Consider the following 26254-nt stretch of genomic DNA (forward strand, 5'->3'; position numbering starts at 1 on the left):
CTGTGGAGGGAACGCTGCATCCTCTCCGAGCCCCTTCATTATTCCTCCTTTTCTTCATTTCCGCTTCACTTTAACGGCGTGGTGAGCCAGAGGTTCCCATTTCAAGCAGCAGAAAGTTGTATTTCATTAACTCCATTACACACTTGGTTTAATTTCCAATTAGCTTGGGATGCTAGGGAAATAATCAGATTCCTTTGGTTGGCGTTCTGGATGTGCTGAGCTTCCCTCCTGCCCGTCCCCCCAGCCCCTGCAAAGCTTTTCTGTGTGGGCTGCCAGGCAGACAACGCAGGTTTTCACCCACCCCCTTCCCTCCCTGGTGCTGTCTTATACCATTTGCTCTGAGCTGGGGGTTTGAGCTGCCAGAAGGAATCACTTGGAAATCACAGTGCTCCTACCTCTGCAGCTTCCTGAGAGGTCGGGTCTGGTCTCTCTGGCTGCAGAGGGAGTTTGTCTGGAGGTGGATTTCAAATTGTTGGCTTCTTGTTAAAGCTGTGATGTAGCTCTAAGTGTAGAGGCTTGGCCTTGTTTTTTCTTTTTTTAATAAGAGCCTGGGAGATTTTAGTTATCCTCATCCCAAGCTTCTCCAAGAGGCAAAATTTATTGGGAAATTCCAGGCAGAAGGAGGTTTATTGTCATTCGGCTCATCCGTGCTCCGAAGGGATGTTGCTGTGGCTGAATAATGTCATCGTGTACCCAGGGTGAACTGATTTACATCAGCAAGCCGGGGACTTGTTATTGTTATTAATTATTATTAATTCTTCAATCTGCTCTGCATTTTTATTTTCTGGGGGATTTTTAGGCAGATCATTTGGTAGCTCTTAGCTTAAAGTTAGTATTCTTAATTGTGAGTCAACTGAGGCGTTTTGCAGGGGAGTTAACTTGGAATTTCGGGCTTTAAAAGCTGTTCATTAGTCTCACATATCTGTGGCTACTGGGTTGGCTTCCATTTTTTTCTTTATTTTTGAGAACTCAAGACTACACCAGCTGTTAGTTTTATGTGCTTTAAGTCTGCTTCTTCCAGTCTATGGGATAAATCATACAACTCGTTGGTTTCTCATCAAAATAAACGTGGAGCTTGTTTTGAAAAGAAGAGAATACCTTATTTGCTAAAGAAACTTTGGAGATTTTTTTTCCATCAGCCTGTGAAACTTGTCTAGTTCCTTGGTCCTACAGTGTTTGTAAAGCTTTGGCTTACTTTTATGTCCCTCAGCAATTCCATCATCTTGTATTTTAAAGGGAAAACAAGTTCTTGTAACTCATCACTTTGCTGTTGCTGTTCAATGTAGTTGGACTTCGTGATGTTGTGTTGCTGTGTTAAGGAAGAAGTGTCAGCTGAGCTGAAGACTTAAAGTTCAGCTTTGATATTACTGATTTTTTTTTTTTGGCCAAAACCAATCTTTCTAAAAATTTCCAGTGGCACTTCCGTGAGTGCCAAAGCACACACTGGGCTAGCAGGTGATGTAACGCCAGAAACGGTGCTGAATGGGTCTTCATGGAGTTTTTTCCATAGCTGAGTGATAACTCTTAGTGGGGGATGCCTCAGTCCTTCGTGTGACCTCTCACTTGGTGGGAGCAGTTGGCAGAGCAGGGGCTGTGTGCTGGAATTGTGCAGTGCTGGCTGGGGCAGTTGGCAGAGCAGGGGCTGTGTGCTGGAATTGTGCAGTGCTGGCAGGGGCAGTTGGCAGAGCAGGGGCTGTGTGCTGGAATTGTGCAGTGCTGGCTGGGGCAGTTGGCAGAGCAGGGGCTGTGTGCTGGAATTGTGCAGTGCTGGCAGGGGCAGTTGGCAGAGCAGGGGCTGTGTGCTGGAATTGTGCAGTGCTGGCTGGGGCAGTTGGCAGAGCAGGGGCTGTGTGCTGGAATTGTGCAATGCTGGCAGGGGCAGTTGGCAGAGCAGGGGTTCTGTGCTGGAATTGTGCAGTGCTGGCAGGGGCAGTTGGCAGAGCAGGGGCTGTGTGCTGGAATTGTGCAGTGCTGGCAGGGGCAGTTGGCAGAGCAGGGGTTCTGTGCTGGAATTGTGCAGTGCTGGCTGGGGCAGTTGGCAGAGCAGGGGCTGTGTGCTGGAATTGTGCAATGCTGGCTGGGGCAGTTGGCAGAGCAGGGGCTGTGTGCTGGAATTGTGCAATGCTGGCTGGGGCAGTTGGCAGAGCAGGGGCTGTGTGCTGGAATTGTGCAGTGCTGGGGCAGTTGGCAGAGCAGGGGCTGTGTGCTGGAATTGTGCGGTGCTGGCTGGGGCAGTTGGCAGAGCAGGGGCTGTGTGCTGGAATTGTGCAGTGCTGGCTGGGGCAGTTGGCAGAGCAGGGGCTGTGTGCTGGAATTGTGCAATGCTGGCTGGGGCAGTTGGCAGAGCAGGGGCTGTGTGCTGGAATTGTGCAGTGCTGGGGCAGTTGGCAGAGCAGGGGCTGTGTGCTGGAATTGTGCAGTGCTGGCAGGGGCAGTTGGCAGAGCAGGGGCTGTGTGCTGGAATTGTGCAGTGCTGGGGCAGTTGGCAGAGCAGGGGCTGTGTGCTGGAATTGTGCAGTGCTGTGGCAGTTGGCAGAGCAGGGGCTGTGTGCTGGAATTGTGCAGTGCTGGCAGGGGCAGTTGGCAGAGCAGGGGTTCTGTGCTGGAATTGTGCAGTGCTGGGGCAGTTGGCAGAGCAGGGGCTGTGTGCTGGAATTGTGCAATGCTGGCAGGGGCAGTTGGCAGAGCAGGGGCTGTGTGCTGGAATTGTGCAGTGCTGGGGCAGTTGGCAGAGCAGGGGTTGTGTGCTGGAATTGTGCAGTGCTGGCTGGTGCTCCCCGTGTTCCTGTTCCTGACAGAGGCAGTGGCAGTGCCAGGGAAGAGGTGAGCGTGTGTGCTCCAGCCAGTGTTTGTGTTGGACTGTTTCCTGAGAGCTGTTTGCCTTTCAGCTGTGCTGGGGCTGTGTGAAAAGCCTTGAAGATGCTGATTGTTTTTGTTGGCATAGCACAACACATAACACATCAATATGTTCAGTGCAAATCGCCAGCAAGTCTTTTTTTTTTTTAATAAATATTGCTTAAAGTTTGAATTTTTTCCCCTTTGGCTTCGTTTATCTCCTTGTCACTGTGGTGCTGAGGTGAGGAGCAGATTTAATTGTGGGCTGTAGACTGTAGAACCCATCTTCTGGCAGGACTGAGCTGCCAGCAGATGTTTGACAGCCCCTCCCAGTCCTTTTTCTAACACTCAAGGAGACCACAGCCCATGTTCCTAAGTCCATCTGGCCTTCTGCCACTTCCTCATGGATGCTTTGGATGGAATTACGAGTGCATTGCTGCTTGGTGTCCCATCCTCAGCTTTGAACTGGACACTTGCATTTTTGCTGACACGCACCCCAAAGCTGCTGAGAGCAGAAGCTCATTGTCAGCTTGGTGTCTGCTGTTCTCCACCCATGGGAGCAGCATTTCTGTGCATCCTTTGCCTGTGGCAAACACAGGGATGGACTTCCATGGACCCTGCAAGGAAGGAAACATCAACACAGCTGCTTTGACTCGTACTTGCCCCAGGGTTTAGGATATCCTGGAAGTGCCCAAACCCACCTGAATATGGCACCTGGGGACATGGTTTAGTGGTGGGCTTGGCAGTACTGGGTTAATGGTTGGAATCAGTGATTTTGGAGTTCTTCTCCAGTCTCAGTTCTGGCCTAAAATCCTCTATTAGTTACTAATTTATCAATTACTGCAACAAAGTGCCTGGCAGTATGAGTGCATTTGCCGGAGCTGCTGTCCCTCAGTACGACTGCCAGGTCCCTTTCTCTGTAAATTTTTTTTGTCAATTCAAAATTTTTTCCCAAAATAGTTTCATTTTATAAGTGCTTTTTCATAAGGACTTTGAACCTTCCAGTGGCTTTTTTGATTTGTCTTCACTGGTAAACTTCAAAAACACAACGATATTAAAGATCTTTTACTTCAGTTTTATGCTGTGTCACATTAACCATTCAGGAATTAGGTGAATTAAATAATGAGGAGAATAAGCAGCCTATCTTAATAAGTTCCTCATTAAAACAGTACCAGAAGACAGCAGAACTGATTACTAATGATTTTGGTGACAGAAGGCTCATTCAACTAATGAAATTCATAAAATCTTGGATCAAAATCCTATCTCTGACCTCTAGGTGTGAAATGCAGAACAATCAGCATTACTGTGCCTGTGCAATGACTTTGGAATATATTGGTTTAATGACAAGCAGGGATGGGAACAAGGCAGGGAAAGTTCTGGTTGTGCTGTTCTTGTTTTCATTGTGCTGCATCAAAAGCATCTTTAGTCATCTGAACAATCAGATGATTTTAGGTAAGATGGTTTTTTGCATTAATCTCAAAGAAAATAGCACTATAAATCTTCATTTGAGCAGGTGTTTACCGGGAGTTGGGCTGGACATGATGTCTATTGTAAAATGTCCTGAAAATGCTTTTTCTTAAGGGATTTCAGTTTTTTGTGTCAAACTCGGCTTAAATCCCTTTTCTTGTTAAGTTGAACAAATAAGACTTTAGTCTCATCTGCAAATTCTCTATTTTGTCTCTATATTCTGCAATTCTTCTTTTTAAAAAAAATCTTCCCGTGGAGTCTGTTGGAATAACTGTTGAATTTGAGTATGGAACTAAGAATTAGAAATTTATGCTGCACTCCCACTTGTGTTTGTGTCAAGCTGGACTCTGGACCTCCTGTCTGTGCTTTCTTTCATCTGTGCTTGGAAAAGAGAAGACCTTATATAGTCCTAAATGCAGCAAAGAGTATTTTCAGGGTTGTTGTGCTTGCTTTACCGTGGCTCCATAAAGCAGAATGATGTTCTGGAGACTGAAATTGAAATATGGGTTGTTAAAAATTTAGCAGGACTTGCCCATTTTAGGGAAAATCATTTGTTTGCTCTCAAGCTGTGTGACCTGCGAGTGCTGCTGCAGAGCTGGAGGCTGCCAGGCACCTGCCAGCTCATTTCTGGACCGCTGTGAAGCCGTGTGCCGTGGGGAAATTGGGCAAGAGGCACTCATTCCTGAATAAATAGGGCAACTGGAGGCTCGGGCACCTTGGCTGTGAAGCTGAGCATCCCCTGGGACTAGGGGAGGATGTGGAGCCTGCAGGGAGGCAGGGTGGTGGTGTTCCCAGTGGATGCCATCTCCAGGTCTCTTGTGATGTCCTCGTCCTGGGTCCCTGCTCCTCCCAGCGAAGCTTTGGGTTCTGCGGGTTGGCTGTGAGGTTGTGCCACGTCCCAGAAGGTTCAGATAACTGGTGTGGCAGCTGGTTACAGCTCCAGTTTGCTCCCTGTGTCCGCCCAGCCCCGGATCAATCCCTGCCAAGCCCCTCATGCCCTGCTAACAGGGAATTCCTCTTCCCCCAGGTGGTAGCGAACGCCGTGGCCGCCCTGTCGGAGATCAGCGAGTCCCACCCCAACAGCAACCTGCTGGATCTGAACCCTCAGAACATCAACAAGCTGCTGACAGCTTTAAATGAGTGCACAGAGTGGGGGCAGATCTTCATCCTGGACTGTCTGTCCAACTACAACCCCAAGGACGACCGGGAAGCTCAGAGGTGCGGTGGCTTTTCGGTGGCACTTGGGGGCTGCTGGGGTTCCTACAGCTCTGAAAGGATTTCTGCTGACAGGGTGCTGTGGCAGCACAAATAAGGCTTGATAAACTAGATTTAAAAGCAAAGCTGCTTTTGGTAGTTGGGGCTGATGCTGGAAGCCTGTCTTTCCCTCTGCAGAGCCATTTTCTCTGTTTATCTTTTTTTAATGTTTTTTTTCTGTTCAAAAGGCTGGTTCTTGTGGGAAGTGGCACTACTAAGAAGGGATCAGCCCAAGACCAAACCTGTAACAGTGGAAGCACTGTTTGGAGGATTTTCTGGTATAAAGCAGAACCTTCCTATTTGGTTTTGCTGCTTTGAGAGGCAAGAAGCCTTTATAGGTTTTGTGGGTTTCCAAAGTACTACAGGTCTGAGACTGGAATATTTTCCAACTGAAAACTAGTCTGTAATCTCATAGAAGTGAAAGTAAAGGTGAGAAATTATTTTTCTTATTGCTCCAAATTCGCCTTTGTGCTTTTACCTTTAACTGCAGGGACTAAACCTGAGTAGAAAGACTTTAGAGTTTGGGTAGTGGGCTGTTAGTTTGTGCACTTCCAGCCTCTTCCTCATCTGTCTCCAGAATCACAAAAAGCCAGATTGTGTTCCCAAGAAAACAAGGATTCAGCCAGAAAAGTAACTCGGAACAGGGAGACTCTGAGATGATGTATTTAATGCAGCTGATGTGGGGTGGAGGGGAAGGAAGGATCACAAGCCCACATGCAAAATCCTGGACATTTGGAATTCAATGGCGTTCTTCATTGACTTTTTTTTGAGGCACAAAATGCACTGTTTCTAAGAAGCCTGCCAGTATTCTTGCTGGGTTTTTTTCCCCCTTGTGCTCTGTTTCTGTGCCAGAAACAGCTCTTAATGAGTGCTAGGAGCCTGCAGAGATCCCCAGGGTGTGAGGCCGGTGTTATCCCAGCCCTGTCAGTGAGTGCTGGTCTGAACACCTGTGAACATGTCCCAGTTCCTCAGCTGCAATTCCTGTGAAGGGTGCTCGATCCAGCTGCATGGGCAGGAACTCCTTTTGCTCCTTTGTGTGGAGTTCATCTCCTGGAGCCTGCCTTACATCAGACAGCACTGGAAAAGCCACCCTCCTTTCCAGCAAGGCTGGTGCCACTGCCCTGTGCCTGGGGAAACTGAGGCACAGAGAGAGGGAGCAGCTGGGACATCGCAGGTGACCTTGGGCAGAGGCAGCTGGGGGTGCCCCAGCCCTGACTTGGACTTCTCTGCTTTTGACTGAGCTGTTCTGCTTCCCTTCCAGCATGGCTGAAAGCAAATCTTGCAGGGAAGGAGCCTTCAGGAGGCACAGATGGGAATAGGATTGTTCTGGGTTAGCAATATGCAGGAGGGAGTGGGAAGGGACTTGACAGATGCTGTAAGAAAGACCATCTGAACCCAAACTTCCTTTCTTTTTGGGATGGGCTGTTTAGGATGCTGTTTGATTACAGGATCCATTATGGCAAGGATATTTAGGTCACTCTTTCCTTGTGTGTTCAGAGGAACAGAAATCTTTTTTTGATGAGATGACAGCAGCCCTCCCAAGCAAGCAGAAGCGTGTATCACCTCTGAATGCTTATATGGAGGCTAAAGTGTTTTTTCGGTAGCTGTTTTTGTCAAAGTTATGTTTGTAAGTGACAGACGAGATCACACAAATAGAGAACACCACCAGGAAAGAGCAGGAAGTGTAGAATTCTTCCTGAGCTGACTGTGGCAGGAGAGAAACTTGAAGTGGTGAGAGAAGTCCCTGCTTGCTTCCTGCTGCATTCAGGAAAACAGAACTTTGCTCGTCCATTGTGAGCAAAACCAAGCCCAAGCAGTGTCTGAGAAGCTGTCTTCAGCTACGTGCCATCTCCTACATTTAGTTTTGAACTATTTGGCGTGCTGAAATCCGTTTGAACCCTTTCTTGTGTCCCCAGCATCTGTGAGCGCGTGACCCCCCGGCTGTCTCACGCCAACTCAGCCGTGGTGCTGTCAGCAGTGAAGGTCCTGATGAAGTTCCTGGAGCTCCTTCCCAAGGACTCTGACTATTACAACATGCTGCTGAAGAAACTTGCCCCTCCTCTGGTGACCCTGCTGTCTGGAGAGCCTGAAGTTCAGTATGTTGCCCTGAGGAACATCAACTTGATTGTGCAGAAGAGGTAAAGGCTCGAGGGGTGTTATTCCTGTGTTGTCAAAGGCCATCTGCTTATCTCAGTCCTCCAGATATTGCCACATGCACAGAATTTCTTTCAACCCAGCCTCAGATCTCTTGAGAGCTGGGTTAAACAGTCTCATGTCTCTGGGAGCCTGAACTGATTTCCTTTCCAGCATACTTGTGATCCCAGCTTCATGCAGTATTTCTTCACCTGCCTCTCTTCATGAGTAGTCAGAATTGCCTTCTGTAAATCGGGATGGCAAACAGGAGCAGTTCACAGTGACCTGCAGGATCTCACTGTGCCTGTGTTCAGCGCAGAACCACCAGGCTGGTGGCATCCTGCTGTACAATGACTTGGGGTTTTCCCCACCAGTTTGCTCTGACATTTGTGTTTCATTGCAGCTGATCCCTGCTGGAAAGGTGAGATAGCTTGGATAGCACTTTGTGATTGTATCAGGCCAGAGTTCCTGTGCACTGGCATCTTGCAAGTGAAAGTGGAAATGAATTTGTAGGTTTTGTGTTGAGATAAGGATGTTATCCTTTCACTGAAAATATTGTTGTTCACAGCCTGCTGTGGTTGGTTCAGCACCTCAGATAAAGGAAGCAGAGATGTGGCCATAGAAAGACTTGAATTATGCATTTTTGTATCTAAATATCTTCTTATCCGTACTTCTTTCTTCAGATTGGTGTTTGCACATCCTGGGCATAAAATCAGGGAATGGTTTGGGTTGAAAGGGACCTTAAAGATCATCCAGTTCCAACCTCCTCTGCAGGTTCTACCTTCCAAATTACTGGAAGTCCTGTCCAGCCTGGTCTCAAACACTTCCAGGGATGGAGAGTCCATGACCTCCCTGGTCACCCAGGCCAAAATGACGCCATTCTGTTTCTCAGTGGGTGTTTGGGTGGATTTCTAAAGAAAAGACGCCTTTTGTTACAACAGTTTGGGGTTTTTTACCACCTTTGAGTGACACAACATTCTGTTTCCCTGCAGGCCTGAAATCCTGAAGCAGGAGATCAAAGTGTTCTTTGTGAAGTACAACGACCCCATCTATGTCAAACTGGAGAAACTGGACATCATGATCCGCCTGGCCTCCCAAGCAAACATTGCCCAGGTCAGCTGGGCCACTCCTGCTGTGCTCTGGGAGGGGAAAACCCTCCCCTGGTCCTTGTGTGAGGGTGTTTGCAGCTCCTCCTGGAGCTATCCTGGCTTTCCAGGTGCCTGCTGGAGTGCTCTGTGCAGTTCTTTGAGGGGAGGTGATGGAGTTTCCCCCATCATTTAAATGTTAATAGCGTGGCAGGATCCGTGGTGACCGTGAGGTGGATCCTGTCTCACAGATGACAATCCCAGGAGGAGAACTCATGGCTCCTGTCAAATGAGTCACTGCCAGTGCTGAGGTTGGAATGAGAGGCTTGTTTCAAGTGAGAGGGGTGTTGCCTGTAAGGGAGGCATTCAGAAAGGCCAAACATTATTGAAGTGTGAATTTCGAGTTAGTAAAATCGTTAAAACGCTTGCACAGGCACTCTTCGGAGCTAAAAAAAATCCAGACTTGCTTAACTTGCTTCCAGAGTGGAAATAACACAAAGCTGAATCTGAACTGAATTGAGATTTGCTTTACAGTGTAGATTCTTCTTGTATTTGATGTTGGTTTAATGCAGATCCCTTCCTTGGAAGAGGTGTTCTCGAGTGCATCCCTGGCCACGAGGCCTAACACTAATGCAGAATGATTAATGCCTCTGGTTAGTGCTATTATTGTCCTGTCCTAATTGTCACAGAGCAATTTCATTTAATGTGACATTTTGAAGCAGCTCCTTCAGCTCTTTTCCGATGGTTTTTGGAACTGAGCGAGGTAATTCATGCCCTTTTTTGTGCTGGGGGCATGGAAAATATTTTAAAAATCGGTTTCTATGAGAACATATTTGGAATTTTCTCTGTACTTCTGGTAGGCTCCACACCAATTTGAATTTATAATGTTCCAATAATATGGGCTGTTTGCATGAAAGGCAGTGGTGTCTGGAGGGCAGTCTGAGAGCCGCAGACTAATGAATGAATCTCTCCTGCTTCTGAGGAGGCATTCATAAAACAGCACAAGCTTTAGCAGGAGTATGTCCTGGAATGAGACCTGAGAGCAGCTTCCACCCACTGCTGCTGCTGGAGATTCTCCATCCCCGTGCCCATCCTGGGCCAAGGCTTGGGATGGTTCCAGCCCGGGCCTGGGGCAGTGTTTGGGAAGCGTCAGCTGCTAAAGGCGGGTGCTCCAAGTGCTGCGCAACCTAGATCATCCAAGGAAATAATAAAACTTCAAACCACAGATGTCCTGTCTCCTCCTTGCAGATTTATCTGTCTGCAGTCTGGCCCTCCATGGCCTCTTTGTCTTGTCATTCTTCTGAGCAATTTGCTTGGATGAGAGATTTTTCAAAGGACTGTCTGGCTTTGTGCTGCTCCCCTCTCCCTCACCATCTATTTGTGACATCACGATTAAATCCCTGATGTCATGTTTGGCATGAGAAACTGAAACAAATTGAGCTTTTGAGGGGATATAAATTACACATGGTCTTTTCTTGAAATAATTTTTTTGTAAGCCAGGTGATTTAAGACAAAGCTTTTTAGTTAAAGGTCTGGAAGATCCCGGCAGATCCTGGGTTTAGCCCATCATTGGTTTCCATTAGCAAAACCACTGAGACAAAATAATAAATCTTCGTTTTATGAGGGGAAGTATCTTCATGCTGTTATTAATCTGCGTATAGATGTTCCAGAGTGTCCTCAGATCTCCTCTGCATCTTCTGTTTGAATTCACTGGGGATCCAAAGGTTCATCTCAGCACAGAAAGAGAGAGATCAAAACCGGTTGTTGCCAAGAGCTTTGCATGCAGCAAATACCTTTTCAGCGTAGGAAGGAATAGAAACCTTTAAGTTTGGCAGGGCTGATTTTTTTCCCCTAGCCCTTGTTCGGGGGGGGGAATTGAAAATAATCAAGACCAGGCCACCTTTTGGCTTTGTCCAGCCTACACCGAGTGTAACCAAACCAGCGGGCTTCAGAGGGTGAGGCTGAGGGCAGAGTTTGGTGGATGTGTGTGGTGCCTGTGAAAGAATATCCTGCTCGTCTTCTGGACGCCACCCTGTGAGGGTGGGCTGTTCTCTGAGTGTCCCCAGGGGCTGACGTTGGTGTGGTGTCCCCACAGGTGCTGGCAGAGCTCAAGGAATACGCCACCGAGGTGGACGTCGACTTCGTGCGCAAGGCCGTGCGAGCCATCGGCCGCTGCGCCATCAAGGTGGAGGCAAGTATCTCGTCCTGGAGGTTCTCCGTGCTTCCCTGCCTTCAGGAGCAATGGTGGGCTTTGCCACCTCGTTTCCATGTTGCTGGAATTTCAGTGGTGGCCCTCAGTGTGGCTTGGCTGCATCGTGGTTTTGGTCTCAGAGCACCGCTGAGCAGGGTGTGAGCTGTGAGGGCATCACGGGACGGTGAGGTGCTCCTCTCATCCTGCAGGCACAGCGAGGCACGTCATTCATCCTTGATGCAATATTTTACTGCGTTTGCTTTAGTGGAGCAGTGACTGTTACCCATCCAACTCCTTTAATAGCTGTGGCCTGACCTTTTGAAGGGGGAAGAAGAGGAGATTGTACAGAGAAGCTCAGTATTTTGAAGCAGTCTGTGTCATCCCTCCCCTCCGTTTCAGCAGAACAGAACACAGAGGCAGAGAATTGCAGAGATTTGGGGCACTTAAATGCAATTTATACAAAGAGAGTGTGACTCTACTTACGTAAATCCATGTAACTTGTGGCTTCATTTGGAGTAGTGTGCTCTCTTTTGCCTCAGTGCTTATGCAAACAAGTTCCCAGGAACCTCTGCAGTTATCCAAACCAAGCCCGAACTGTCCTGTGCCAGTGGAGCATCCACCTAAGCACTCATAATAGAATATTGGTTTTTTAGTGATGTCTCTGTTAATTTTCCCTGTAAGTGAATCTGAAACGCGTGTCAGGAGCTCAGGAGCGCTGTGAAGAGAGGGAAGATTTATGCTGTGGTGTTGGTGCTTTTCAGTAAACTGATGACTGAGTGCAAAATGTCACCTAAAGTGCTCTAATTTCAGCTGAGCTCATTTAGCTTTTGCTCAAGCGTGTTCCCGTGAGCATTGCCTGACAGCAGATTTAAATAATAACCTAATCATGCCTGGCTTAGCGTGGTGTCAGTGCACAGGATTCTCTTGTTTCAGCTAAACTGCTGCAAGCCTCTGCACAGAGGACACCAACTCCTGTCCTCTGGAGAGAACCAACTGCCCTTTTGTGCAGCTCTCTCCTCCTTCAGCTCTCAAAGGTTTGTCACTGCCAGGGGCTTTCTTTGAAGCGTGGCCCCATGGAGCAGGGGCTGCTGCTTCTGTTTCATGTCTGCAGTTCAAAACACCAGAGCACTCCTTCCATGCTGCATCCGGGCAGGAGCTTGTTCTGGGTGGAGCCACAGCAGTGACAGTAAACCTCAGAAAACCCCCCTGAGCATGGAAAGGGGCTACAGAGGAGTTTAATAGGAGCTGGTGCAGCTCTTTTTGTAGCAGTGCTGTGCTGGGGGGAGGTGGGAATTGGTTTTAGTTCTCAGCAGGGACTTTCTCGCTAGGATTTGGCCCTGTGTCTGTCCTAGTTGCACATGGAGGGTGAAGGTATTTTTAGAAGTTTTTACTCTTTCCTACCCTTATCCCTCAGATTTTTCCCCATCCCTGATACCACAACAGTCATATTTGATAAGTAACAATGCCCCAGTGACCCTCTAGTTGTAACTGTGCCTCTCCTTAGTAATTTTAACCTTGATTTTTTAGCACTGCTCCATTGAAGGTGCTGCTGCTAAGGCTGAGGTCTGTTTCCTGCTCTGACAAGAACCAGATTTAAAGAGGGCAAATATAGAACAACTCATGACAGTGTCCTCATTCCTGGCTTAATCCCTGTCCCCACTGCATCTGTGTTTACTAAAGGCTGTTTACACTGTGAGTTATGACTGATGGCAGGGCGTCCTCGCAGCCATCAGTGTCCAAGTTCCCAAAGCTCAGAAATCTGCTTTTTGACACAGCACACAGCCAGTGGGAGCTGTTGATGGATGAGGATTCACAGAGCTCCTCAGCTCTGCCTTCAGGGATCCTACCTTTTGTCTAATTGTCACTCCCAGGAGAGCGAGACAGAAATAAATTTGTCTGCTGAGAGGTGCAGCACGAAGCAAACGCGGTGTTCCCTTTGCCCCGAACTCTGGTTTGGGATATGGAACCAACACCCACACTGAGTAACAAGATTTTGCCCAGGCTTGAGCAGTCACACTGTTTTGGGGGATGTCAGAACATCATTTTGCATGGATAGGGCTGGATTATTGATAGCTGAACTCAGAGTTAGCTTGGGTTTATCTACAGCACACTCTGGTGTAGCTACACTCGTCTGCCTTGCGAATTGGTTTGCTCCAGTGACAGCATCACAAGAGGCCCTTGTGCTGTGCTCTGATTGTAAGGAAAACAAGCACTGCTCCTGTGGGAACAGGAAATGAAGTGGATGCAGTAAAGATAGGGATTCCTTTGGAGCAAAGGAGGAGCAGAAGGAGCCATCTTAGAGCGATATTTGTCTCGTTTCCAAGAGACTCTGCCAGCAGGCTGGTTCTTAGAAATCATTGAGGCTTATGGCTGAGTGTGATATGTGCTACTTCAGTAATCTTGTGGGCTTTCATTTGGTTTCTGCAGAAAAACAAAACAATTTTGAGTTTGGTTGCTTGTCCTTCCTCGCTCCAACTTGAAAGCTGCTCGAGTTGAGGCACTCTTTCATCAGTGTGCAGAGCTCTGCTGTCCCCAGGGATGTCCACCTTCAAAAAGCAGCGTGTTTACAGGGGATGGGGTGAGCTGAGACGGGTTTTGTTAGAGGGATTTGCTCTTCTGGGCATGCGCCCACCTCTGCTCAATTTCCAAGGGGCTCTTTGGCTAAAAATCATTGCTGTGTATTTTAAAGTGAATGTTGTGCTTTTCCTGGAAAAAATCACTCTTCAAAGTGTCTAAAGAAAAGAAAACCAAGCTTTAATTTGCTTTTCCTTGAATTGTACAGCTCTTAAAGCTCTGTTAGTTGTGGGCTCTGACAGGACTGCTCTGCTTGTTGCCAGCAGGCACTGCTGCTGTACATTCTGTAGAATGTGTGTGGGACAGATTTAACCCCAGCAGGTCACTTGCTGAAGTATCAGATGAAAGGTTTTGAGAGGAAGAGGTGGATTTTGAAGCTCTGAAGCATCTCTCTCGTGAGGACTTTGAGCAGGGCTCCCACTGTGAGCCAAGTCAGCGTGTGGAGCCAGGTCCGTGGTCAGTCCCCATGAAGTGAAAGTGTCTCCCAGGTCACAGCCTCAAATCCCCTCTGAGGCAGAAGGGATCAGAGCAGGACGTGGTCAGGTTGCCATTCACTGCCCCTGTAGTGCCATAGTACCCATAAAGCTGAGCTAAGGAGAGAGAGGCATCATAAAAAAATATTACACCAATCATCCGTTTTTATGTGATGCCTCTCTTCACTCTGACACCAGTTGTATTGGATTTTCTTTCTGTTTGGTGTGAATTTCAGGGGAGAGTCTTAGGACTTACTGCCAGTTTGCAAAGACAGAGCAAGTGCTGGTGTATGGTGTCTCCTTCCTTGGCTGATCCTCATGTCTGTTATGCTGACAGGCCCTGTGTGAGATATCCATGTGGGCAGGAAATTGCCAGAAGGTTTTTAATCTCTGACCCAAATTCATGAGGTTTGTCCTTGAGATTTTTGCCCATTCTCACAGAACCGATTCCTGTGACTAAAATGCCATTTCACTCCTCCTCCTCCTGCCCAGCCTTTAAGTGCTCTATAAGTCGAGGGAGCTGTTAACTCACTGGAATTGAAAAATCCACCTACATTGCTGTTGTTTGTGCCCTACAGTGTTTGTCTGCAGCCCGAATCCTTTATGAGCGTTCCGAAAGCGACTGCCTCGGCAGCGTCGGGAGCAGTCTGCTTCTCACATTAATCACCAGCTGTGTAATGAGGCTTCACGTGTGCTCAGCTAATAACCAAATCACTGCCCTCATTTGAGACTCTCTGCTGCTGAAGTTGGTTGCTCCTGTGATGTCCTGCCTCGCCGTGCTGTTTGGGAATGGACCTCCCTGAATTATCTGCCTCTAACTCCCCTCCTGCCTCCTGGAGCATGACTGTGTCCAGTCCTTGTTATCTTGCAGTGCCTGTGAATTGAACTAATTAATGTGAAAGCTGCACTAGGAGCAGCTGAGTTTCTATTTTTAGCTGTACGTTTCACATGTTGTTAGTGACCTCACCCCAAAAATACTGAACCTCTTGCTGCTGGGAGCTGCTTTTTGCTGCCAGATTTGACAACACTCTTTTCTCCAGCCTGCTGGCTTTGCTAGAAACTTTCTTGCAGTCCCTATCAGAACTTTCCCAGCTCTGATTGCCTGGTGTGGGAAGCCCCAGAGAGCTCATTCAGTGGCCTGTATCAGCCCCAGGGTGGTACAAATAGCAGTGTAGGCAGTGTTCTCGAGGCCTCCCGTGTGGTGACCCAACTTTCTGCTGGCACAGTTGCTTCTCTTACTTACTACAGGAGCTGGAGCCATCTGGTGTCCCCACAAACAACCTTTTGTTACCCTGTAGTTCATTTCTGGACGGAGTTCATAGCTCTTGTCCTCTTGTTTTCCCCCTTTGTGCCTTTTCTCATACACATGCCGTGCTCCTCAGTGTGTGCTGTGGGGAGCAGGAGTGTTTCTTCAGCTTTTTGAATTGTGTTTTTCTGCTCTCTCCAGCAATCTGCAGAGCGCTGTGTGAGCACCCTGCTGGACCTCATCCAGACCAAGGTCAACTACGTGGTGCAGGAGGCCATCGTGGTCATCAGGGACATCTTCCGCAAGTACCCCAACAAGTACGTGGGAGCAGCCTCAGGTTTTTGTGGAAGCTCTTGGCTGCCATCATCACAATAGAGCAGAGCTCAGCTTACCAGGGCTCTGAAGCAGAGGTGGAAGCAGTGATCCTACTCCTGGTTTGGTAGGATTCGGGTGTTGGCTCTAGATGAGGTGTCAGCCTGGCTTGTTGTTAGTTTGAACTGAAAGGTTTTCCTTCCCACTGTTCCATATTGAAGCCCGGATCAAAAGCCAGTAAAGCTCTTTCAGGGGATGCCAGAAGGAAAATTTGGCCAAGTTTACAGCGTCAGGCTATTCTGGATTTGCTGATGTCCTCTAGAAATCAGTGAAGTGTACAAGTGTCCTCATACAGGGCTGTGAAGGTTCATGGCTCCCGTGGTCTGAGATCCAGCCAGGTTGTGCTGAACAAAGCACTGCTGGCTTTTCTTCTGGCTTGGGCAGAGCTCAGCTTCTCTTGGTTCTGCAGTAAGGTTTTGTCTCCTCAGCCACAGAACTGCAGCAGTGTTTTTCAGCAGAGACTTCGTGATCACCTAAAAAATAATATGGGCCATCTGCAGCCTTCCCTGTCAATTTCTGCTGTCAGTCTCAGAAGTTCCCTGTTTGTGGGGATACCCACGCATGGGAATAGGGGAAAGTAAATTAGTCTGGGATATTGTCTGCCTTACAGTGAAGCCTTGGGGGGAGTGTAATACCCAGTTTGAAGCTACCAGGCTGCAGGATCTGACTCAGACTCGTGATTTGAACTGTTGGATCAAATATTCCCATTTGCAAACAGAGAGGGAGGCAGCTTTATCTTGAACTCCACATCTGGGTGGTCTTACTGATGCATTAAACTGCAAAGACCCTGTGAGATCTCAGTATTCAGCTTTGGGAGAAAAAAAAAATAGTTGAATGAAAATGCTGCTTGTTGTGTAGAAATACAAGACGTGAATTCAGTGCAGGATTCTCTGCAGAGTGATGTGGGCAGAAATGGAGTAAAACAAGTCCAGTTCACCCCAGTAATCCCCTTGTCCTCTGACAAACCAGGTATGAGAGCATCATTGCCACTCTGTGTGAGAACCTGGATTCCCTGGATGAGCCAGATGCCAGAGCTGCCATGATCTGGATAGTGGGTGAATATGCTGAAAGAATTGACAATGCAGATGAGCTGCTGGAGAGTTTCCTGGAGGGTTTCCATGATGAAAGTACTCAGGTAAAGTTGCAACATGCATTTTATCTGTAGTGTTTCGTGCAGTGTGTTCATGGGATGGACAGTAAATGTTATTGCAGTGGTCAGACAATACCCATCAATAAAAGCTTCAAATACTGGGTTAAAATAAAACTCCTGGGAATCTGCAGTTTGGCTTTGTTGTCCGTGTCTCCAAAAATTCCCTTCTTGGAAGGACAAGACAGAACTGGAGGGGGTTCCAGAGGTTGCATATTTCTTGGGGGAATGGCTGTACTGGGGACCAGAACTTAGATAGTGATGGGGATGCATAACAGCATCACACAAACCTCAGCCTGCTGCTCAGGGACTTGTGTGAGGGTGTTTTGCAGCAGGCAAGAATCTGAGTCTCATTATACTGGGTTTCACTGGCAAAGAAGAGAGAGTGTAATGCCGTCAGGAAACTGATTAAAACTTATGTTTTATATCAGCAAGGGATGTGGAGGCTTGTGAGACATTGTTGAATGGATGAATGTTTAATCTCTCCCATGCCCCTCTTAGGTGCAGCTCACCCTCCTGACTGCAATAGTGAAGCTGTTCTTGAAAAAGCCTTCTGAGACACAGGAGCTGGTACAGCAGGTGCTCAGCCTGGCCACACAGGTAAGCCAAGGAATGCAGTGATCCAGGGCCCTGCAGACACTGTGCTGCCCTGCTGTGTGATTCTCCCATCTGCCAGGCCAGGCAGCTTTGCAGCAGATCAGATTCAAGGTTCTCTTCCCTCCCAAAGAGACTCCATTTAAAAGCTGCTTTGTGCCTGTTACCATCTGGAACCTGCCTTCTCCTTCTTAGCTCTTGCTTTATCTGAATTCCTTCCCCATTCACTCACTAAATGGAAAGTTAGGGACGGCGTAGAATCATCAAGAAAGCAAAATCCTTTCTCCTTGAAGGTGGCTTGCAGTTAAACATCTGGAGCTATAGCAGAGGGAAAGAGCCTGGCAAAGACTTTGTTCTGTGACCAGCGAAGTTTAAGCAGTGCTGTGAAAAAGAAAGAACTGAAGTTTGGGGTTTCTCCTTTGTACTTGGATGCTGTCAGCCGATGTGGCAGCTTTGCTGGAGGCTGTAGCAGTGGGTTAAGATCATGGGTTCATTATGCATGAGGCACTGAGTTATGAGCTCAGATCACTGCAGGCAAGGCTGGGCTTGAGCTGGCAGACACAACTGCTGCAGCTCTAGAGGACAGAAGTGGAGATGTCCTGGTGGCAGGGGTGGGTAAGAGCTCAGCTGATCTTCCTGCGCTCCTTGGCTGCAATGACTGGGATAAAGTACCCAAAAAGAGCAGCTTCTCTCCAGACCTGCTGTGTCAAGTGATAAAAATAGTCTGCCGGCTGAATGGGCTGTGATTGTTTCTGAGCAGAAAACCTGGAGTCAGTCATCAGCTGGCCTTTTTGCTCCTCTTTGCTGCAAGAAATCACGGCTGTGGGCTTGCTGCACTTAAAACTTTTATTCTTTCCTTTGGGGAGTTGCATTGGTCAGCAGCAACAAACCCATGACCTGCTTTTCTTGCTTCAAAACCTGCTCTTGGGCAGGATCTGAGCTGCTCTACAGAGAAGAGTGGGCCAAGGGCACTCTGTGTCATTTGCCTGAGCCAACAGAAAAAGTTACTGAGTGTAAAACCCACTGTGCTGAGTCACAAATATTTAATGGCACCCTCAGAATGTAACGGGCGTCTGTTTTTTTTTTTTTCCTCTGTTTGTCACAAATGTTGATTCAGTCTGGCTTTTTGTCTTTTATATGAATAATAAGTCAATGTAGGATAACTGGCTGTAAAACAGTGAGAAACCTTATGCTTCAAGGTCTGGTTTCTAGGTAGAGATGGTGTTTTTCACTTGAGTGGGAGAGTAATTACACGTGTGTTTCTTTCCCTAGCTTAGGTATTGTTGCTCTTTGAGTGTCTCAGGGCTTGTCTGCACAGCAGACTGCAGGTGTGGTTGTAGCAGGAGCCAGCTTCAGCCAGCCAGCGCTGGTAAAAATAGCAGTGGAGCAGCTGGGGCTGGAAGAAACTCAGGAGTTGAGGTCTCAGACCTCTGCACCCATTGCTGTTACATGGGTGGGGAGCTGAGCTAGCCAGGGCTCACTGGTGCTGCTCCACAGGTGTGCAGACCCTGGAGAGATGAGAAGTTGGAGAGAAACTGGGAGAGAGATTTGAGCCTCTTGTTTCAGAAAGTTTACCAGTTCCCAGTGTGATTTCTTGGCTGTGAGATGAAACAGTCAGCCTTGAATGTGTGCCTGCAAGTAGGAGAGTGCGGCCTTTCATGTGTGCCCTTGCAGAAACCTTGCCTGATCCTGAGTGCAGAGTCTGGGAGGGATTGTTAAGGGTGTAAAATGTCCACAATTCCACCGTCAAACAAAAACAGCTCTGCTGAGATAATGTGTGAGACAGCAGAGAGATTGATTTAGGTCCTTACAAGCAAAATGAGCTGAGCTCAGTCTCATTCCAAGACGAGGTTTGAGAATGTCTTGAGGCAGATGGCAAATGCGGGTTCTAACAGGGCAGCAGCAATGAGAGCACAAAAGAGAAAAAGAAATGCCAAGAGGAAGGCTGGGGAGGTATACAATATTTTGCTGGAATTTTATCGGGGGGGGGGGGGGGGGGGGGGGGGGGGGGGAAAAACCCTCAAACATTTATCCTGTTATTCTGCTGATGTGAGGATTAAAAATCCAGGCTCTTGTTTCCATGAACAGTTCACTAAGACATAAAACCACAGCACCTCCCTCTCCCTAGAACATTATCAGCAAACCATCCCCACTCACTTTGCCCCTCTGGGCAGAGCTGCTCAAAGAGGAGAGAAATAATTAGCACTTCATGCAGAGGCAAAAGTATCTGCAATAAAACAAGGGTATTATTGACAGCTGGAGTACTGCTGAAGTACCCTAAGTGTGTATCATTAGCATCTCTCCATACTTCATTAGATAACTAAAAGGCAGGATAAATAAGATCTCTTTTTGCTATAAAGATTATGGCTTATTAAGATGTGGCTCTGCAGCATCTTTTTTGTCCAGCAGTGCCCTTGGGTAAGTGTGTCTGCTCTTAGTGTGCAACAGTCATTGCCACTCATGTTCTTTTCTCTGGATTTCTCCTAGCACTTACTGGCAGGAAGGTTTGGAAAGCAGTTGGCAGCTCTGTGGTTTGGGGCAGTTGTGGGGTGTAAATCTTGGGCGTTTTCCTTCCTGACCAGCTGAGCAGGAAGCTGGGCATTAATACTTTGGTTCTCGTTTTTAATTTAAAGATGTTCATCTCAACCAGCAGTTTGTAACATCATTTTGAAATTGGTGGCTGTTGTTCGGTTGGGGTTTTTTAATCCAGCAGCATCACTGCTGGAAGAAGGAAGTGCTTACAGGCATTAGTTCACTTCAAACCTGTGAGTGATGCATTGCTTTGTCTCAGGATTCTGACAACCCAGACCTGCGGGATCGCGGCTACATCTACTGGCGCCTGCTTTCCACGGATCCAGTGACTGCCAAGGAAGTGGTGCTCTCAGAAAAGCCCCTGATTTCTGAGGAGACCGATCTGATTGAGCCAACCCTGCTGGATGAGCTGATCTGCCACATTGGGTCTCTGGCTTCCGTGTACCACAAACCACCCAACGCTTTCGTGGAGGGGAGCCACGGCATCCACCGCAAGCACCTGCCGATCCACCACGGCATGTGAGCCTGAGCAGCCCCGGGGACCCTGGGCAGGATTGGTTCTTTCTTTCTAGCAAACGGTCCAAAAGATGCCAAGGTGTTTTAGGACAGCCTAGTGGGATTTTATTGCTAGTTTGCAGGTCGTTCGAGGGGCCGTTTCATGCAGAGTGTAATCCTGGGTGTGGAGTGTCCGAGTTCCTGGGTCAGGAGATACAGGAAGTGTCAAAGTTCCTGTGTGAGGAGAAGCCATGATGTCTTTTGACAAGATAATGGTTATAAGTGCTCTTCACATGAATTTGAGTAGGAAAGCAGAAGCTTTGGTGCAAGGAGGGCTAGAGGGAGAAAAGGCAGCTTTCAGAAGATGATTTTGTAGGAGCTTTGCTTCAGCAGCAGCTCAGCTTTATGAGCCTGTCTCCTAGAACGCAGTATCATTTTCCTGGAACAGGCAAGCACAGGGATCCTTCACTGCTGCAACATGAAATGGAGAAGGATTGGTAAAACTCCCCTTCTCACTTGGTGCCTGTAAAGCAAGGGAAGTGCAAAAGCCATCTAATCCCCATTGCTGTTAGGGCTCAGAAGAAGATGAGTAAACTGACATGGTCTGTCTGACCTTTGTGAGGTGGGGGAAACACTTTGGCTCGTTGCCTGGCGCTTCAGTGCCTCCCTGGGATCACAGCTCTGGCAGCAGGTTAGCTCAGTCCCAGCTGGGGCCCTCTTGCTGTTGGGCCCGCTCCCATGGTCCCTCATCCAGGTGAACAGTTTGCTATTTGCACTCATGGTATTAATTACAAAAATGAGTGTGTTCTGCAGCAAGAGGCAGAGTAGCCAGGCTTACCTCTTAATAATATTCCCAAAGTGACATTTGGAGCGCTATTTTTTGCTGTTGCACCGATAAATCAGTGTGCGATGCTGCTTCTTTTCTATTTTCTGACACCACTTCTCTGCTATTCTTAGCAACTAAAGCTATTTCTGTGGTGGCTGGCTTTGGGAAGCTGAGTTGTTTTCTCCCTGCCTATGAAATCAAGTCGGGCTGCGCTGACCCAGAATCAGCAAGCACAAATGTACCAGTTGGACAGGAAAAGCAGTGGCCACTTTCCTACCTCTCCTAATCAAAGATTTGTCTCAAAATGAGCTGGGGTTTGGTGTTACCAGCCTTCCTGAACACTGTCGTTCCAGGTCACTACAGCAAGTAGCATTTTAGGGGATTTAGCTCAGAGAATTCAGCTTTTTGAAGGAGCAGTTTAATATCTTCTTGCATGTGGTATCTGTGTGCTTGACTCTGGTTGCTCACACTCAGTCTGCTGACCTTAAGTATTTTCTGACTTTGGCAGAGCCATTGCTTCAGAAATCCCCAAAAAACAAACCTCCAGGCCTCAGTCAGCAGTGCAAGCTGGGGGAAGGTGTGGGGGATGCTCAGCAGAGCCTGCTGCACACTGCTCATACTGATGCAGTGGGAAATTTAAAAAGTGACTGGGGTTAGTTTAATGGCAACAGCAGGCTTCTCTGAGGAGGGCTCACCTCAAGAGGCCCCGTTATCGGGGTTTTCTGCATCAGTTTAAGGCAAGTTAAGGGTGTCCAGTGAAAGAGAGGTCCAAACAGTGAGGTGAGGTGATTTTCTGTACAACTCCTGCACTCCAGTGACCGTTCTGGTGGCTGATCCTTGTGGTAGAGACTGATGGCGCTGTGAGGTGGGAATGGAGAGATGTCCACAGTGAATGTGGTTGAAGAGCGTCAAGACAGCACTGCCTTGAGTGGTGCTTCCCTGGGGACAAACCCGGGAGGAGTTCTGGTTGGCAGAACACACTCCATGGCCTTTTGATCCATTTATTTTCAATCCAGAGCACTGTAGGGCGGGTTTCTTGCAGTTCTCAGCTGGTGGGAAGACCCATTGAACAGCTCAGAGATGGTGAAATGTTCCTGCCTCTTCAGTGAGCCCAAGTGTCACAGAGCTGCAGCTGTATCCTGAGGAGGTGGGGCAGAAATCTGATGGCTTGGCAGTGTTTCCTCATGTGGTGGCTCCCACCACCCCTGCTCAGCCAGAATTCAGCTGGGAAATTTGGGAATATGTTAACAGGGCTCCTGGGAGAAGCAGGAGTGTCCATTTCCCTGTTTCACAGGTGGCTGCAGAAAAGTTTGTTTCTGGTTCAGACTGTGCATCCATCCCTTGTGACTCCAGCATCTGGGAACTGCTGGAGGCTGAACTCACAGGGCCAAATCTCCAATTCCAGTGGCCAAAACCAAGACTGTAAAGGGGAAAGCTTGTATCAAGTCTTCTTGCCCTTTTTAACCCACATATTCTTTAGGAATTTCTTTTCTTTCAAAGAAAACGCAGAGTTGTTTGTAGGAATCTCTTTAAAGAGATTCTTTTCGGATGGAAGTCTGGGGTTTTGCTTTTTCCAAACAAACCGACTGAGCTTTGTCCTTTCCCGATTTCTTGCTGGGCTTTGGGGCAGCAGCAGTTACACAAGACACGGAGGGATTTCTGTGTCTCCATCAGGAGAAGGATGAGTAAGTGTTGAAGGGGTGGAGTGTTAGAGGGATTACATCCTGGGAAGGAGCTGGTTTGCCATGTGCCTCTCTCAGAGAGGCTGTTCCTGTTCCCAGGCTGGGGGTGGGAGTGGATCACAGTCACCACCTCTCCTCAGGAATGCTTCAGTGAGCACTTGAGCACACTCAGCACTCTCCCTGCTGAAGGCAGCAGCAGAAAAAGGACAGCTAATATTAGTGCAATTGGGGCTCTGGAGCTTTTAATGCAAAGAAGCTTTCAAGCTTTCCTGCTGCTGCCTGGTAACTAATTCATTCTGCGCTCCTTATGCTCCATCTTTTCCTCCTGGCACCGGGATTGGGAGCAGCTTATCCTCTGTCGCTGAATCTTCCCCCTCAATAGCTGAATAAGGAAAAGAGAATTTTGGCTACTCCACATCAGAAGCTGCAGAGCTTGCAGAGCAGCCCCAGGGTTAAACACCTTGTCAGGACACTAATTCCCACAGCAGTTGTGTGCACTTACCTGCTGGCTGTAGTAACGTGAGCTAGAAATCATTTTATCAGTTACTGCTGGAAACAGGATATAAAATGGATTTTGATTATCTAAAACATGAGCATCACTGGGTTTAAAGAATAAATATATTGTAGTGAGTTCTCCAGGAGCTACAGTTATTTTTTTTTACCCTCTCCTTGTTACTAAATTCAGTGACAGGCGAATATAAAAGATATAAAAGGTAGCCAGACTGCATGTGATGATAAATTTTGAAAGCTGTATAATGAGTGTTTCTAGACTAGTAATTAGCATGCCTGCTCACTCAGAGGAAAGGAAATTATTGATAGAAGGGAGGAATCAATTTTAGATTGACTTTTTCAATTAGGAAAGACCGATGGACTTTGTTGCTGGTCAGGAGAAGGTGATTAATCTAGATCTGAGGGAAGTGGTGAAGTTGCCATTGGTTAGAGTAAGGGCTCAAGGCTTTCATCAGTGTTAGATCTCTGAGAAAATCTGGATTATTTATTTTTTCCCTGTGTTTTCATGTCATTCTCAGGCCCAATGGGCTGAAAATCATCTCTGTAGGTTTATTCTGAGGTAGGAAATGCTTATTTTCAGTTCTGTGTGGCACCCATGGTTTTGAAGAGGGTCTCTGATTCGCAGGGTGGGTGGGATTCACCCCTTGCAAGCTTTCCCTTTGCTGGGCAGAAAACCACATACAATGCAGGGAAAAATCTTTGTGTTCAAAGCGGTGAGGAGCCACATGCCATAACCCTGCCTGGTGCAGGAACAGTGGCCACATCAGCTGCTGGCACCACCTTTTGCCTGGCTTCTGCTGCTGAGCCACCTCCTGCCGTGTTTCCCCATGCTGGGAACCCGGAACTGGAGACCAGAGGTGACTGATATTTGTCTTTTCTGCTTCTTCTTCTTCTCTTCCCACAGCTCCGATGCTGGTGATAGCCCTGTGGGCACCACGGCCGCCGCAAACCTGGAGCAGCCACAGGTGATCCCATTCCAGGGTGACCTCCTGGGGGATCTCCTCAACCTGGACCCGGGGCCCCCCGTGAACGTGCCCCAGGTGACCAACATACAGATGGGTGCTGTGGACCTGCTGGGAGGAGGGCTGGACAGCTTGGTAAGCAGCACATCCCCTTGAGCTGATGAGAGATAATTGGAGCTGTGCTTATCTCTGCGAAGCCTTGATCATTTGTGCTTTTAATGCTCAGTGAGCCGAGCTCCCAGTGCTGAGTCCTGAAACTTCAGGAGGATTTAACCAGAGTGATTGTACCAACTTTCAGCAGGCTTTTCCTGCTCTACAGCGAATGTTGCTGCGTGCTGTAGAATCCCCGTGGTCAGTGGATATGTTTGTTCTGTGCTTTTTCTGTCTGTAGAAGAAAACCAAAAAAACTGCCTTAAGGATGTAAGAGTGTTTCTCTGCTTTCCATTTGAATCAGGCTCCCTTTCAAGCATTTATTCCACCCAGTTCCCAGCCCTGCTGCGTTTCAGTGCTTAATCTCTCAGGCTTGTGACCCCGTGTCTTCCCATTTGTGTATTCTCCAGAGCATGCCACGGTTTAATATCGGTGACGTTTTAATTGCAGTGAGGCCAAGAGGGAGCTCTCTGTGCAGGGCTGCCTGTGCCAGAGCTGCTCACAAGGCGCCTGCCTGGCACTGCCAGGGTCCTTGGAGCTCCTTGGAGCACTCACACCTCCCCTTTGCCCTGGGGAGGGAGCTGGGCATGAGCTGCAAGGAGGAAATCACTGAGCAGGGAGCCAGCAGCAGGGCAGAGGTCCGTGCTGTGGTTTTAGTGCTGACTGTAAGGGTCAGCCTGGGAGCTGTTCCCAAGGCAGGCAGCACAAACACATGCCCAGCTCCCTGCTGGCTTCCCTGCAGGGGAAGAGGTACTCCTAGGTGTATTTGCACCATGTAAATCAAGTAAGATTACCCCAAGTGACATAGTTGGGTGTTTTTCAGACTTGGAGCGGGTTTGTCTTGCTTGAAGTTTGGCTTGTGATGAGTTGGGCTGGGTTATCTCTGCCTGGTTCAGGTGCACTTCCAGTTCTGAGTCAAGCTCTGAGTAACAGAGGCAGGAGGCAGCTGGATGAACCCCAATTCAACAAATCTATATTAGTCAAATATATATATATTTTTAAGCCACCATAAGCTTACTAAAATGTTAAACACATTCCCGGCTCCAGTGCTTCATGGCTTAATGAGCTGGGAACAATCTAACCCTTAATGACACCGGCACTCACAGGGGGCAGAGGTGCTGTAGGCTCTGCACTCTATTACCAGAGGTGTTGGGTTAGCAGGGACACTGCCCTTACTGGGGATTAGCAAAATGCTCAGACTGGGCTTGCTGGGAAAGCAAGCAGCGAGCCCAGAGCAATGACCTGTGCAGCCTTTCCCCGCGCTGCAAACCTGGGGCTGGGAATTGAGGCGTTGCAGAAGGCGCTGGTGCCACAGGATGGTTTGCACTTAAATTCCTCTCTGCTGCCTTCCAGGCCTCTCACAGTGTAACCCTTTGTTCCTCATTAGTGTCACACAAATAAATGGACACGGTAGAACTAAAACTTGGTTTGGGGAGAAGAGCTGTCTCGCAACCGGCGTTAATGGGCTTAATTTAGTGACCTGCTCTGACAGTGGAGCTGTTAGTTGAAATGGTAGCAGGCTTTTAGTTAATATTTTTTTCTCAAGCTTTAAGTGCATCTGTGGGCTTATGGAGTGTGATCTGACAAAATGATCCTGTCTGGATGGGGAGTAGCTGTGCCTGGGGCTGCATGGCCAGCGCTCTCTCAGCTGAGTGGATGGGGAAGCACTGAAAAAAAAAATCTGAATCCTGGTGTGGTTTTTGAAGGTGGATGCTTTCTATTGCAT

General features: G+C 48.0%; 1 protein-coding gene across 7 annotated transcripts in view; it reads left to right on the plus strand.

Moving 5' to 3' along the window:
* AP2B1 (adaptor related protein complex 2 subunit beta 1) overlaps positions 1 to 26254 on the plus strand; it is a 77303-nt gene that overhangs the window by 17593 nt on the left and 33456 nt on the right. For all 7 annotated transcript variants that reach the window (XM_040082165.1, XM_040082170.2, XM_040082166.2 and 4 more), the window contains 9 exons: positions 5330 to 5520; positions 7473 to 7694; positions 8682 to 8802; positions 10870 to 10965; positions 15460 to 15575; positions 16600 to 16765; positions 17279 to 17377; positions 20163 to 20422; positions 24321 to 24513. In XM_040082165.1, the coding sequence (XP_039938099.1) occupies positions 5330 to 5520; positions 7473 to 7694; positions 8682 to 8802; positions 10870 to 10965; positions 15460 to 15575; positions 16600 to 16765; positions 17279 to 17377; positions 20163 to 20422; positions 24321 to 24513 (1464 nt within the window). The remainder of the gene's footprint in view (positions 1 to 5329; positions 5521 to 7472; positions 7695 to 8681; positions 8803 to 10869; positions 10966 to 15459; positions 15576 to 16599; positions 16766 to 17278; positions 17378 to 20162; positions 20423 to 24320; positions 24514 to 26254) is intronic.

Source organism: Hirundo rustica, chromosome 19 (assembly GCF_015227805.2).
Source record: "Hirundo rustica isolate bHirRus1 chromosome 19, bHirRus1.pri.v3, whole genome shotgun sequence".
NCBI classification, from domain to species: Eukaryota; Metazoa; Chordata; class Aves; order Passeriformes; family Hirundinidae; genus Hirundo; species Hirundo rustica.